This window comes from Salvia hispanica, chromosome 2 (genome assembly GCF_029641045.1).
Source record: "Salvia hispanica isolate PSC_SH4W2 chromosome 2, Shi_PSC_v1, whole genome shotgun sequence".
Classification (NCBI taxonomy): Eukaryota; Viridiplantae; Streptophyta; class Magnoliopsida; order Lamiales; family Lamiaceae; genus Salvia; species Salvia hispanica.
The window spans coordinates 4,966,607-4,980,776 of NC_142693.1; the positions used below are offsets into that span (position 1 = coordinate 4,966,607).

At 38.2% G+C, this 14,170-nt stretch overlaps 1 protein-coding gene and 1 pseudogene across 2 annotated transcripts; one reads left to right on the forward strand and one right to left on the reverse strand.

Annotated features, from left to right (window-relative positions):
* Positions 1–242: 242 nt before the first annotated feature.
* LOC125185211 (uncharacterized) lies at positions 243–7,353 on the reverse strand (annotated as a pseudogene). Its single transcript, XR_016135912.1, has 11 exons — positions 7,216–7,353; positions 5,416–6,970; positions 5,188–5,325; positions 3,495–3,566; positions 2,347–2,388; positions 2,170–2,259; positions 1,891–1,944; positions 1,699–1,791; positions 1,518–1,591; positions 986–1,434; positions 243–954 (listed from the first exon to the last, which is right to left on the reverse strand). The product of XR_016135912.1 is annotated as an uncharacterized LOC125185211 (transcript).
* Positions 7,354–9,608: 2,255 nt separating this feature from the next.
* On the forward strand, positions 9,609–13,928 carry LOC125201122 (putative disease resistance protein At1g50180). Its single transcript, XM_048099059.2, has 4 exons — positions 9,609–10,766; positions 10,856–11,044; positions 11,738–13,552; positions 13,634–13,928. Exons 1-4 carry the CDS (start codon positions 9,731–9,733, stop codon positions 13,702–13,704), a joined length of 3,111 nt encoding a protein of 1,036 aa, XP_047955016.2. The 5' UTR covers positions 9,609–9,730; the 3' UTR covers positions 13,705–13,928.
* Positions 13,929–14,170: the final 242 nt, after the last annotated feature.

Sequence of the window (14,170 nt, forward strand, 5' to 3'; positions counted from 1 at the left end):
GTACAGTAAAATTTCTAAGTTTATTACTCCGTTCGTCTGCCATTAGGAGCCCCATTTCTTAGTAGCACGGGTTTTAAGAAATGTTAAGAAAAGTAAGTGAAAAAAAAGTTAATAGAATATGAATTTCACTTATATATATTAGTTTTAAATGAAACTGAGTGGAATAAGTTAGTGGGATGTGGGACCCTATTATCACTTATGGTAAAAGTGACCCGGGACTCCTATTCGCAAATGGACTAAAATGGAAAAAATAGACTCCTATTCGCGGACGGAGGGAGTATTTAAATGATTTGGCATGAGATTACAGAGAGAACAATAAGGCCATCATCTTCTTCTAGGAAAAACTATTAATGAAGAAAATGTGTAGTGTTTTACATAACAGTCTAACCAAACATGTCCCACTTTCAGGTCCCAACCATCCTCTACTTAGTGATGCAAATGGCTATACTGCGTAATGTTCAAATGGCACTCATACTAGGAAGAACAACATAACATATTAACGGCGCGAAAGCTTGCTTCTCGCCATCAGTTCCGCACCATCAACTAGCAATGCCCATATCATTCTGACCTGCAGAATCTCATCTGGTGCAAGTCATGACCAACGTATTCTGCAGTCACAACACGGCCATCGAAGGTACGTCCGTGTAGACAATGTGCGGCCATACAAGCAGCTTCTAGTCTTCGATATTCTACAATAACAGAGCCAGGCTCAAAGATATGCCCAGGATCCACAAAAGCATCATTTCTGTCACCTTCTCCCGGAGCATCCAATTGAATTCTGTCAATCATGTCCAACTCAACATTTACCGATCTGTTTCTCTCTTCTATTTCCAACGCTTCCAAAGGACTCTGTAGTTTTGTACAATGGTCTTCTGATCTCAAGTCTTCGGTAGAAGGTTTGGTTTCAAGTTCATAGTTCATCACAGAAGTCGAACTTGAATTATTGCTTATCAGCTCAGTATTTTGTATTTTGTTGGTTCCCAACTTCTTCAGGGATTGATTGGCTTGGGGGTTCTTTGAAAGAAGCATCTTCACCATTCAAAGGCAGTTCACATACTTCATCTCTTGTATTATTTCCAACAGTTATCTCATTAGGCAAGCTTTCATCAGCCACACTGAACCTAGTTATATTCTCGGGATCAAGTGGTTCACTTGACACATCAGATGAGACAGCAATATTATCACAACCATTTTTTTCTTCCGAAGTTTGACTATTATTCTCCAGTTCATCTGGGGCATCCAGAGGTTCCGATTTCTCAGAATCTCTAAGCCCAGAAGTACTCCTCACTAGGTTGTTTGTCCCTATGTCTCCTATTTGCAAACTGAAAACCATATGCATCAGTAGCAGCACTTGTGTTACTTACCTCGTTACATTCCATGGTGCCAACAACATTTGTTTTCTTGGCAACATCTATAGATCTCACCATACCAAACCTACAGTATAAAGAAATTTAAGAAAAGTATTTGAGCAACAATAAAAAGTACACTTAACTCACTAAAACTTTAGATATGTCAACCTCGAACACTCCAGCCTTATATCTTCCAATAATTCTTGTAGCTCAGATTCAGACAATGAATCATTAGGATTGAACTGCAAGTTGTAAGGGTACTGGTAATATGATGTTACTTCAAAGCATTAGAACATGGATTAGATTTGAAGGAAGAGAAGGAAAACTGAAACATAATAAGATGCAATACCACATTCTTCAGCTGTAAAACAGTTGTAGGCTTCTTGATAAGGGGCTTTGCATGCTCAGGGATCACATAAGTTGGCAGTTGTCCAGCATTTTTCTAACAAAACAATGGCCATTGATTGTTTGTGAGAAACTTCTAGGCAACAATCAAAAGTTCATTTAATTGAGTACAAGTCAAGAGATAATATACACCCACCATCATGCCATTAAGACCAGCACATGCCTTTGAAGTCACTAAATGATCATCATACTGAGGTGATAAATAATTAGTTTCTCACCACACACACACAAGAGAGAGAGAGAGAAAGAGAGAGAGATCCAAAAGGATGTAAAAGACCGAAATCAAGCTTAAGATGCAGCACTCCCCAGAAAACTGGAAGAGGTTCACATAGTAAAGACATAAGACGCGCAAATATTGCCTGCTTAGTTTTTCTCTATGCATTGCAAAAGTCTCTTCAACCCTAAAAAATTGTACCTCGAGAAATGCACACGGTTCATTTGTCTCAGCGATACGCTCAAAGTGGAATGCTTTCACGAGTCCAAAGGCTCTGGCAATCTCCAAAAGCTGAAAAGAGCATTAAAAAATTAGTGAGATACGACATAATAAAACAAAAATAAGTTCGATAGAAAACAAGATTAAATGTTAGTTTACCATTCTAGGAGACAATAGTTTCGATATGCCGCCAACAAAGATCTGAAAAGTGAAATAAAAGCTTGTCAAGAAAAGGGAAATTAATCACTAGTACTAGTAGGAAAAGAACTGAAAGTAAGGCTGTAGGGTTGTACAGAAAACCATTGTTATAAATTTATATACAATAACAAACACTCCCTATTGACTTTTACAAATAGTAGACTGATACTGCATAACAAATAATGAGCATATCAGGAAAAAAACCTTATCCAGCTAATCTCTAGAGAGGGAGTGGATTCAAAAGTCTTAGCATCCAAATAAGAGTGTCATAGCTGAAAGTAAACTCCGAAGGTTTGTGATTATATAGTTCAAATCTAATGTCATCGCTAAAGGTTCCAACTTATTCTTGTCAGTAACTAGTTACATTAAAGTTCATAAGTTAGTCTTCTTTGTCAAGATCAAAGCATGAGTAAATTCCAACACAAAATAAATGAATATGACAGGAGCAGGGTTTCTGGCGCCACCAACTTAGCAGCTCATATTTACAGTTTGGAGCTTCGCCCTGACTTCGTTTTCTCGCTTAAACACTTGCTTCAGAGTTCAGACGCATAGTAATGTTTTTCTAGTCTCTGTTATAGATCTTTCATTTTCAGCTGACAAGGAGTGAAAGGCGGATCCACCAAATGCACTTGCTATTTGCTAATATGTCCACATAAGAAGCATAAGTCATAACATACAGCAGCCACAAAAAAGGGAAACACAACGAACAGAATGTGATAGGAAATAGAAATATGAACTGAGAATACTCTTATAAGGCCAATACTCTAACAAGGCCCTAGGGAAAATTACCATCTTTAAACTAAACTCTAGACCTCACAACCCTTTCATATCTCAAGGGACATATATATAAACTAAGGAAATAAAGATAAGAATTACAATAACTGAAATAAAACTACTTCCCCATTAGCTTCAAATGATTCCCCATTAATTTTATCGTCAAGCAACGGTATCAGAAGCCCAAGCAGCGGTTATAGTATTAGTGTAGAACACTAGCATTTGATGCAATAATAAATACTTGACCAATATGAAAATTTATGAATAATATTTGCTGGTGCATGAAGAAACATTTTGAAACGCCTCCTGTGATGGTATGATGTTTCAGAGCATACCTTGTGGGGTGAATCTTCTACAATGCCACTGATTGAAACAACATCAGGCACAGATTTGTTAGAAGACCCAGTCTGCATGAAAATAGGAACTGTCTGAAAACTTGCTACATGGAATAATAACGACAATGTACCTCAGAAACTAAAAGAATACATAGGAAAAATATTGTCTGAATGGGTAAGTAGTTTTCTCAGTACAATATCGCCCAACAAAGCTCAACAAGCAAGCAAGAAAGCAGCACAAAAGGAGGAAAATAAGATTCATGGTTTTAGAACAAAAATTATACGCTGAGAGATGTATGATACAAAGCATATTTCCTGATCTGATAATTCATCTACAGATGCGTCAGAAAAGAAAAATAGGCATATCCCATAAGGTTTAAATGTATGGGTGATGGGAAAACGTTATCAGTAACTGATCCTTACGTTCTTGAATAAAAAGTGGTGCATTTCCTGTGAAACATATTATATATGTCTAAAAAGTAGATGACAAAGCAAATACAAGAAATAAGTTACTAGTAAATTAGAAGGGTAAGTTAAATATCACTTTAAACCCCAAACTATTTCCACTCAATCAATTATATTGTGAACTGATAGTGCAGAAACAGTTTGTGGTTTGAAGTGATATCTACTCAAATTAGAAAGCAAATATCACTCATCATTTTGCATCCATAATCATATCAAGTTCTGCAACAGAACATAGCACTAAGCAACTAACTCATGCAGTCATGCATATCGTTTATAAAGTTCGCACACACAGACACCCCACCCCCCAATTCACACCAAATGTAGATTGCACACCTTCACATATCAGACAAAGAGCATGCTGCAACAAACATCATGCCAACGTAATATTGTTATCCAAATTATTAAAGAGTATAAATATGTTTTGTGTCCCCATCTTTCACTGTTTTTTAGAAAATATCCCTGATTTGTGGTTTCTCAACAAAAAGCCCCTACTCCGTGAAAAGTTCGACCAATGGCCTACTTGACATAATTCGTCAACACACTGATAGTCAGATGGCCGGATTCTTACATGGATTATACTTTAATTAAGGTGGATGGTTTTTGGGGTTAATCTGTTTGTATCCCCAACTTTCTAGACTTTCAACAATTTTCAGAAAATAACTCTATAATGTCCCTGATAATATTACTAAAAAGTATAAAGAGGACAGGAATCAAACTTTGCCTAATTTTGAGAGTTCTTGAATGGAAAATGCCAAAATTGGGGACACGACACATGACTATAGGAAAGATTTGAAGTATTAAATTTCGGAGAAGTCAATAACTGCATTTTTTATTCATCTATTTATCAGTTCCAAATAATCTTAGTAACATAAACTACTGTTTTGGGTAGCACAATTCCCATTTCAGTTATTCTGCACCATCTAAGCCAATAAATCAATAAATTAAAATAATGGGGCAACTTCTTGTGCAAAGCAAAATTGACATAGACTTAAAGGGGGCAAACAAGAAAGGGAAATGATGCATGCCTATGAGAGGATAGGAATGAGATGCAAGTAAAGCCAAGTACATAAAAATGAAGTAAAATTACTTTCCACCATAATAATTACTATCAAGTAATAATACTGAGTTTGTGATCTACTTATTAAACATTAGTCATTGAAAATGAGCATCTACCATACATTAGCAAGCCTTATAAAAGAATAAAGAACAACATGGCAATGATTCTTACAGTTACATTAGCATAGTCCTATGGGCTCCTGAGTTTAAGGTTGGAACCAGAAAAGGATATTCCATCTAAAGAAAGAGCAGCAGAAGCATCCTCAGGGGTCAGAAACTCCAAAAGAGCTTGGCTCTTCTCCTTATGTATCTGCAATACAAAAGGGGCAAAAGCTTGCTGAATATTTAACTAAAACATGCTTAATAGATGAATATATCAAGAAAACGAACGGACACATACTATACAGCCAATACAGGGCTGGGTTCCCGGAACATAGTTAACACCAGCTGATAGCAAGAGCTTGTTAATGCATTCTATTAAATCTTTCTCAAATGCTGAAAGAGGCAAGTTTTCTATGTAAAGCCTCCTCTTTGGTCTTGTCGCTTGAGTTAGCTGAATCGACTCAACAGCATGCAGCTGTGAAGATATGGTATGGAGTGAAATTCCAATCGGCTTCACCACAGTAGGAGCCACAGGAGTTATAGTGGGGTACTCCATATTATACAATAATGATTTTTGGCTCATAGCATTCAAATTGAAAAGAGTTGATGTAGCCATTACACTCCCCTTTTCAACAGGCTGTAAATCCCATCCAGCAGCTCTTTTCTCTGGAGAACGACGGGTTGGGGAAGGTGTTTTAGCAGCAGCCTCTGTTTTCCTCTTTCTAGGTGAATAGCCTCCAAGACCACTCGAATTGTTAGTATTACGCCTGTAGTGGCTATTAGATCCATTACTGGATATCCTCTTGTTATCAGCATTAGAGTGCTCTCTTCCTGATTTGTCTTTTGTAGAATGGGATGATGGTTCTGCAAGCTCCCTTTTATCTTTCGATGTGTGCTTGCAAGCCTTTGGTGATTGTGAAAGAGATCTTCTACCTCTGTCTTTCTCGCGATCTTTGCTCCATGACCGTCTTCTTTTCGACCTGGATTCTTCAAGATAGCTCCGTGTTTTTTCTGATCCTTTTTTATAGAATCATCCGTTTTAACATTATCCCTGCCCCTAGATTTATCTTCCTCGGAATGGTGTTTGTGTTTCTTTTCCTTGACAGATTTATCTCTACCTCTAGCAGGTAAGTTATCTATTTGCCTAACATCTCTCATGTGTCTTTTCTTATGCTCATTATCAGAATCACTGCCTATCCGGTCATCTGGTTTCCTCATTCTGTCAACCTGTCTCTCCTCATTGCGTGGTTGTGCTTTTACTATTTCAGATTTGACTCTGCTTCTCCTGTTTATACGATTCACTATCGTTCCTCTGTTCAAGTCCCTTATCAGAATTAACACTTTAAAGGTCATCTTTTTTTCTGCTGCCATGACTTCTTCCCTCAAAATTTTCATCCGACACTGTATTCCGCCTCGGAATCCTGTCTCCTTTCTCCTTTGACTTAGCATCAGGATATAGAGATCGGTATCACTATCCTCAACCAATTTATCATTCTTTCTAGAAGCATTAGTATCCGCTTTTCTCCCAGACCTTGCCTTCACAGTATCATTTATGTTTCTGCTTTCAACCAATGGTTTTGAATCATCAAATATTCGGGAATGACCTTATGCAATATCAGATGCCCTTTCCATGTTGCCGTGTGCTAATTCGCTACCAGCTGCTCCAGAGCTACTGGAAACTTGTTGAGCAGTATCTCCCTTCTTTTTTCTTCTAAGCATTATCTCATCATAACTCATCGCTCTCGTCCTCGCTGAAGTGCCATCCAATGAATCCTCCGGTGGCATTTCATTAGTATTTCGGCGTATCTCCTTTCGTGAATCAGAGCCAGCCATCATGCTTGTACACATCCAGACTGTTACAATAACAACATATTCAAGACGGATAACAAAAAAAGGAACTACCTCACACACGCAGATTCGAAAACCACCACCATGACTTTTCCAACAAAATGGAAGAAATTGAGGTAATGATTGAAAGGCCCTTGCTTATCTACTAGCATTACACATTCTTCCATGAAAATAAGCATGCTTCCAGAAATTAATACATATAGCTAATAAGAAATGTAAAGGCAGTGTACAAGTTAGGGCGGAAATGTACCTCAATTTAGTAGGAGGTGCCGGTTGTTCAACGCAATTTATGGAATGAAGATTGAAGAAGAAGAAGAAGAAGAAGAAGAAGACCAGAAACTAAAATTAGGGCTGCAGAGGCACCATTCCATAAACCAATTTAGGCCATGCTAATTGCAACCACCTTCCAAATTTCAACTAGCTAAAGTTCTTATTTTTACAGGTAAATTTATTCGATTTGTGATTTTATTTTTACATTTCAACAATAATACATATGACTACTAACTTTAAAATAATTGAAAATATTACTTAAGTATTTAACTCGTACATTGCTATAATTCCACAATTGGGTGATGAGATTACGTTACTTACTGGAAGGAATCCTCGTGGATTTTAACTCCAACAAAATAACTATATTATGGAAATATAGAAAACTTGATAAACTAAAGAAAAAGGATATCGGTAAACTAATAGAAATTGAAATATACTTTTCTATTCTTCTATGCTTAATGCCAAAGGATTACAAATATTTATAGAGAACAATATGCAATAACTAATTGATGAAAAATCGTACAACATTATGCCACTAACTATACCACTAATCCACTAACTATGGAAACTAAATAACCAACTCTTATCCACTAGTTATGAAACTAAATAACTGACTCTAAACCAAAATACGTCTATAGTGTAACAGATTACGTGTTTACGACATGAATGACTACGACGAGATGCACACTTGCACGTAGTACGCCTAGTCCAACTAGCAATATTGCCAATGGAGATCCAACTTTGTTGTCCTAAGTCTGCTTACATTGATTTTGATCTAGCGGAGACACTAGCATCCTCGGACGGGTGTGGTGTCGTAGGCAGCAAGGAAGATTGTGGTTGAGAAGACGATAATTATGGAAATCCATAGTGATGCAAAGGAAGTGGAGGTGAGCGATAGGCAATCTTCGTGGAGTGTATGCCTGAATATTGAATTCTTAAAATTTGAAAGACGTTGGGATTACTGAATGATGAAAACATGGACGCGACAAGGAAGAGAAAACAACAATGAGATAATTAGTGAAGCTGAAAATCTAACAAAACCAATTTCGCCCATAACTTTTGCAGGACAAATTTATGTGTGAGGAGTATTTTTTTTGTTTAGAATGTCTCCGAGGTTACGTGTGTGTATATTAATAAAGTAAATATTTGGATTTCCAAATAGTTGTAAAATTAACCCTCCCTCCAAAGAAAGGGAAATTATAGCAGACATACAAAATCTTTGTTAGTACAAAAAATTTTAAGTTTACATGGACAAAACAATCATTTTAAATTTCTTTAACACCAATAAAGACATTGCTATTAGGTTAATTTTTTTTATTTAAAACTAAGTTTGATATCCTTTCTTTAAAAACAAACAATTTAATAGCGTTGTTTAATTAGTTTTGCTATAGCACAGACTGTTTAAAAATTCTCCATAGCATAAGTATTAATGAATACTCTGTTTAAAATTCCCCAAATGACAGTTGATGCCTCTTCTTTTAAACACTATTACAGACAGTAAAGTTCATCTTTCTAAATTTCCATCCAAGAACTATAAAATACCCAAGTGACAGTTCATCTTTATAAATTTCCATTCAATAACTAAAATAATTTGATTGATATACTTGCAAAAATGTAAAAGACTTGCAAAAGTGTAAAAGATGAGAATTTGACACCAAAAAATCCTCAGCTTCAATAGAGAGGTTCTAGACCCTTTTTTTCAAAGTCCACAAAAAAATTTTAAGACAAAATTCAAAGTTTTACTAATTGTTGGAAAGTACTATTGGTAAGTGACATATCTTCTTTCCATTATTCTCCTAATAATGAAAAAAATTAAAATAATAAACGATGTTAAAAGAAATTTAACGGAATGCATTAAGTTAAAATCAATAAACTTTTTGTATTATTCATATATACTTAAAAAAAAAATTGTACTAATTTTAAATCTCCTCCCAACAATTGTACATACACTTAATGTACATATTATGCGCACACACTGCACACAAACGCAGATACGAACCCCCCCAGTCTCCGATTAAGAATCACATTTTGACCTAACACGAGTTTTAAGAAAGGTAAAGGAAAGTTGGTTGAAAAAATAGTGGAATGTGAGACCCATATGTGAGTGAATTGAGTTAGTGGAACGTGGGATCTACTTACTATTTGTGGTAAAAATGAAGTGTGACTCTTGATTGGGGACGAATCGAAATAAAAAAGTGTGACTCTTAATCGGGGAGAATGATTCAATTAACGTTACGCATGCAATCTCAAGTAGGAACCGAAATTGAAAAGTGCGACTCTTAATCGGGGACAGAGAGATTCAATTAACCTTACGCATGCAATCTCAAGTAGGAAGCAGTAAGCACCAAACCCAAATTCCAGAAACTTGAATATATGAAGTTGCAATAGTATAATAACATAGTCCAAAATTCAACACGGTTGAGCATCAACTCAAAGTCAACTTGAACCATTTTCTCAAAAATCCGCAGTTGAATTGAATCAATCCCCAATCAACAATGGCGGAATACGTCGTATTCTGCGTAATCCGCAGCCTCGGCGAGCTCCTACTCTACGAAGCACGCCACATCCCCGAGCTCCGCGGCCGAATCGAGGTGATCCAAATGAAGCTCCGCCAGCTGCAATCCATCCTCGAGATCGCCGACGCCAGGCAGGAAATCGACGAAGGAATCCGCAACTGGATCGCCGAGACCAGAGAAGTCGCCTACGACATCGAAGATCTCCTCCTCGTAGTCCTCTCCTCCTCCTCCTCTTCCTCCTCCGCCACCCGCAGAAGGTACACCGGTTTCTTCAGAGAAGCCACCAGCCTCCAAAGCCTGGAGCCTAAAATCCAGCTCATCGAAGCTAAGGTTTCCGCTCTCGAATCCGATCTCCGCGTCAGGAACATTAGGCCGCGCCAGAGAGGAAGCCCTAACCCGATCGCGCGGCGGCGGCTGCAGCAGAGGAGAACCTATTCTCACTTCGTGGAGGATGATTTGGTAGGGCTAGACGACCACGTCGAGCAGCTGGTTGCCAGATTGGTGAGCGAGGACGCGGATCAGGTGGTGTCGATCACGGGAATGGGAGGTATAGGCAAAACAACCCTAGCGAAGAGGATTTACCACCACCACGACGTCCGCGGCCATTTCCACGCCCTAGCGTGGGCGTGCGTGTCGCAGCAGGGGCAGCCGGATGATGTGCTGCAGAGGATCCTCAACAAGCTGGAACCTGAGAAGAAGAAGGCAATCAGTATTATGAAGACTGATGATCTTGTGGATGAGCTCATTCAAGTGCAGAGGAGGAAACGATGCCTCATCGTGCTTGATGATGTTTGGGATATGGACGCCTGGGATCTAGTGTTTAAACCTGTCTTCGTCAATAGGCAAGCCAGCAGATTTGTGAACATTAAAGTGCTGCTCACGACGCGGAATAAGGAAATCGCGCGTTACATAGATTTGGATGCTCCTTGCTATCTCTATGAGCAGAGGCATTTGGATCAAGAGGAAAGCTGGGAACTGCTGAAGAGGAAAGTTTCTCACAATCTCAGTTTGGCAGGTATATTTTCTTCTGCTATTAACATTGATTGGAACCGCAGATTTAAATTGAGTTAGTAGTTTTTGCAATGATGCATCAATTTTGTTCAGGTATTTCACTTGACAGAAGTCTGCCCAGCAGCAGGTCTGTAGAAGAGCCGGAGTATTCCTCCGGCTTTGAGGACGAGGATGCATTATCACGAGTCGAAAGCTTTAAATCGTGCTACAGTGACGAGGATGATGAACTCGTGAGTCGGATGACTCGGATTCATAGTTCAAGTTCTGATGATACGATTCAAGGTAAGAATGTTACATCTAAGGGGAGGTTTGGTAGCTATGTTACAATAAGTTGCTAGTTCTTTTCTAGCTTTAATTGTGCGTTTGGTGCTTATTTTAATCTTAGTAAATAGTCCATGTTATTTTTATGGCTTGAGGAAGCCCGCCTTAAAGTATATGTTTCACCTAGATTATTAACCCACAATTTTGGTGGGTTAGCTAACAGTTCTAGAATTGAACAATGATAGTGGAACAAAATTACTAACGTGTCCTCTATTTTTCCAATTCTTGATTTGTAGATATATATTATCGAGGTTATTTTAGTTTACGTAAAATTTAGCATGAAATTCAATATTTTGCAAAAAAACATATCGATTAGAAATATAACTAGTACCAACCATAATACGTATCATGATCATTATCTTAACTAGCCATAACATGGATAGTCTACCAAACGAGAGCCCCATCATTGATTATGTTGTTACATGATACTATGCTTGTTAATCGGAAAGCATTTTTGCTTGCTTTTGATGTTTATTGATCTCGTTGTCGGATTCATGAAGAAGATGCTATCTTGCTGAAGATCTCTCAGTTTTCATGTTTAAGTTGCACAGTACTGTGAAAGGAAAATAAGATTAAGCTGTCAGCCTGACAGATCCATTTCTATTTCTCCACTCGTTAATTATACGTCTTAACTTTGCCTATCACTGTATCAAGATCTCAGAAATCAGATGGACATGGAAAGACTAGGAAAGGAGATGGTTGCACAGTGTGGAGGATTGCCACTAGCAATAGTTGTGCTTGGAGGACTCCTGATGACAAAGTCTACCATAAGCGAGTGGAGAACAGTGCACCAAAATTTCAATTCCTATTTACGGAGGGGAAGAACTTCTCGAGAAAATGGAAGAGTTCATGAAGTGTTAGCTCTAAGTTACCACGATCTGCCTTATCAGCTCAAACCATGTTTTCTGCATTTAGGCAACTTCCCTGAGGATTACAAAATTCCCACTCGGAAGTTGTACCAGTTGTGGTTGGCTGAAGGCTTCATATCACAAGAATTTGAGGAAGAGGAATCGATCATGGACGTGGCTGAAAGATATCTAGGAGAACTTGTGCAAAGGTGCATGGTTCAAGTGAGAGAAGATGAAGTGACTGGTAAGTTCAAGTCTTGTCAACTTCATGACCTTACCCGAGAACTATGTCTTGTCAAGGGTAAGGAGGAAAACTTTTTGAAAAGGATTCCTATACGGTATGAACCTGAACTACTAAGTACACCCTCTCCGTCATCTATAGCACCATCAATCAGTAAAACACGCAGGCTTTCCATTGCCGTTGATTGTGATTTTGATACTTACTTTCCTCCTAGAAGGGAGATGTACAGAAAGGAGAATCTTGAACATATTAGATCAGCCTTGTTCTTTTCTAGGCTCAGCAACCGGAGAAATCTTCATCTTGCACTGGACTTCGTTTGCAGTGAGCTCAAACTGATCAGAGTGTTAGACCTTGAAAGGTTTGACTTTGGAGATAAGCTATATAAGGGTATTGGAGATCTGATTCATCTCAGATACCTAAGTATAAGAGGCTGTCAACTAAACAAATTGTCGTCGTCCATCGGCAATTTGAAGTACTTGCAAACACTTGATCTGAGGGTACCTTTCCTTGTATGCATGACCATCCCCAATGTCATATGGAAGCTGAATCATTTGAAGCATCTGTATCTCCCCCCATCCCACGAGTGTAGCAGCAAACTGCAGCTAAACAGCTTGAGCAAGTTGGAAATCTTGAAAAACTTTGATTCCAGAGTCTCAGATTATAGAGATCTCACCAAGTTAACTAAGCTTCAGAAACTTGCTGCAATCTTATCTTTGGAGATAGATCATTTAGCAGCACTATTTAATCACCTCAAGATGGATACTTTGCATATCAAAGACTCCTCTTTCCGCATCCGCTATGACTTTCAGTCTGAAAAAGAGCTGACTGTTTTGAGAGAGATAGTAGGATCAGCCCATCTTCAGAAATTAGATCTGATTGGCATTATAAACAAGCTACCAGAGCAACGCCATTTTGGTCGAAACATCATGAAGTTAACTCTGAGGAGTAGCAAACTAAAGGAAGATCCTATGACTACTCTAGAGAAACTCCCTAATCTGCATACATTGATACTACGCAAGAACGCTTTTGCAGGGAATGCGATTTGCTGCTCTTCTGAGGGTTTCCCTAGTCTCTCTGTTCTGGAGCTCCAGGGGCTTACTGACTTAGAGAACTGGAGAATAGATGAAGGAGCTATGCCTAACCTCTACTGTTTAAAGATTGATGAATGTATAAAGTTGAGGATGGTTCCGGAAGGAGTCAGATTCATTGCTTCACTTAGGGAATTGGTGATTGTTAACATGCCCGACTCCTTTAAGAGCCGGGTTCAAAAGGTGCAGGAGCAAGGGGGAGAGGACACTCATATAGTCGGGCACATTCCATCGATCACCATTGCTGATACAAACAGAACTTACATGAAAAAACTCGAGACTCAACTCTCAGGTATTATATCCCGTGCAGAATTTATGAACATTCTTCACTTCAAAGTCTTCAACCATCCTGACATTTTTCTTTCACTGACAGGGAAATCATACTACGGACTTTTCCAAAGTTTTTCTCCATTACTTGTACCAAGGGATTGGCAGAAGTCGTGAAGATCGCACGAGCAGATCATGCTACGTGCAAACTTCAGATGACTTAAGATGCAATACTCAGGAATGCCAAAGGTGTTCTGATCAACTGAATAGGGACAAAATTTCAACAGAGTAAAGAAAAATATAAATTAAATTTGATTTGAGGAACATAAAGTTCTGGTGTTGTTTGAAGCTTCTCATTAGTTCATTTATTGTCAAATTAAGGTTGTTTCTTCCCCTTTCAAGTATCGTAATGAGCTGCATTTGATTCTTGTTGATGGAGGCTTTATTTCCATAGCATGGGATGGAAGAGCTTTTAAAGGGTGCAATTGTCAACAATTTGTGCTGTTTTACATAGACTTTTTTTAGTTTTCAGAAGTGATGGTGATGAAATTCAATTTAATAGGTACCATTAGGTAAGATATAATTATAAATGTTACTAAACTTAAAAATTGAAAATCAAAAGTTCAAAACTAAATGTACCATC

Bases quoted from the DNA above. Each gene is read 5' to 3' on its own strand.
- LOC125201122 (XM_048099059.2), top strand. From the start codon at position 9,731: ATGGCGGAATACGTCGTATTCTGCGTAATCCGCAGCCTCGGCGAGCTC. The intron at 10,767-10,855 runs GTATATTTTCTT...AATTTTGTTCAG, and splicing joins TCACAATCTCAGTTTGGCAG to GTATTTCACTTGACAGAAGT. The intron at 13,553-13,633 runs GTATTATATCCC...TTTCACTGACAG, and splicing joins ACTCGAGACTCAACTCTCAG to GGAAATCATACTACGGACTT.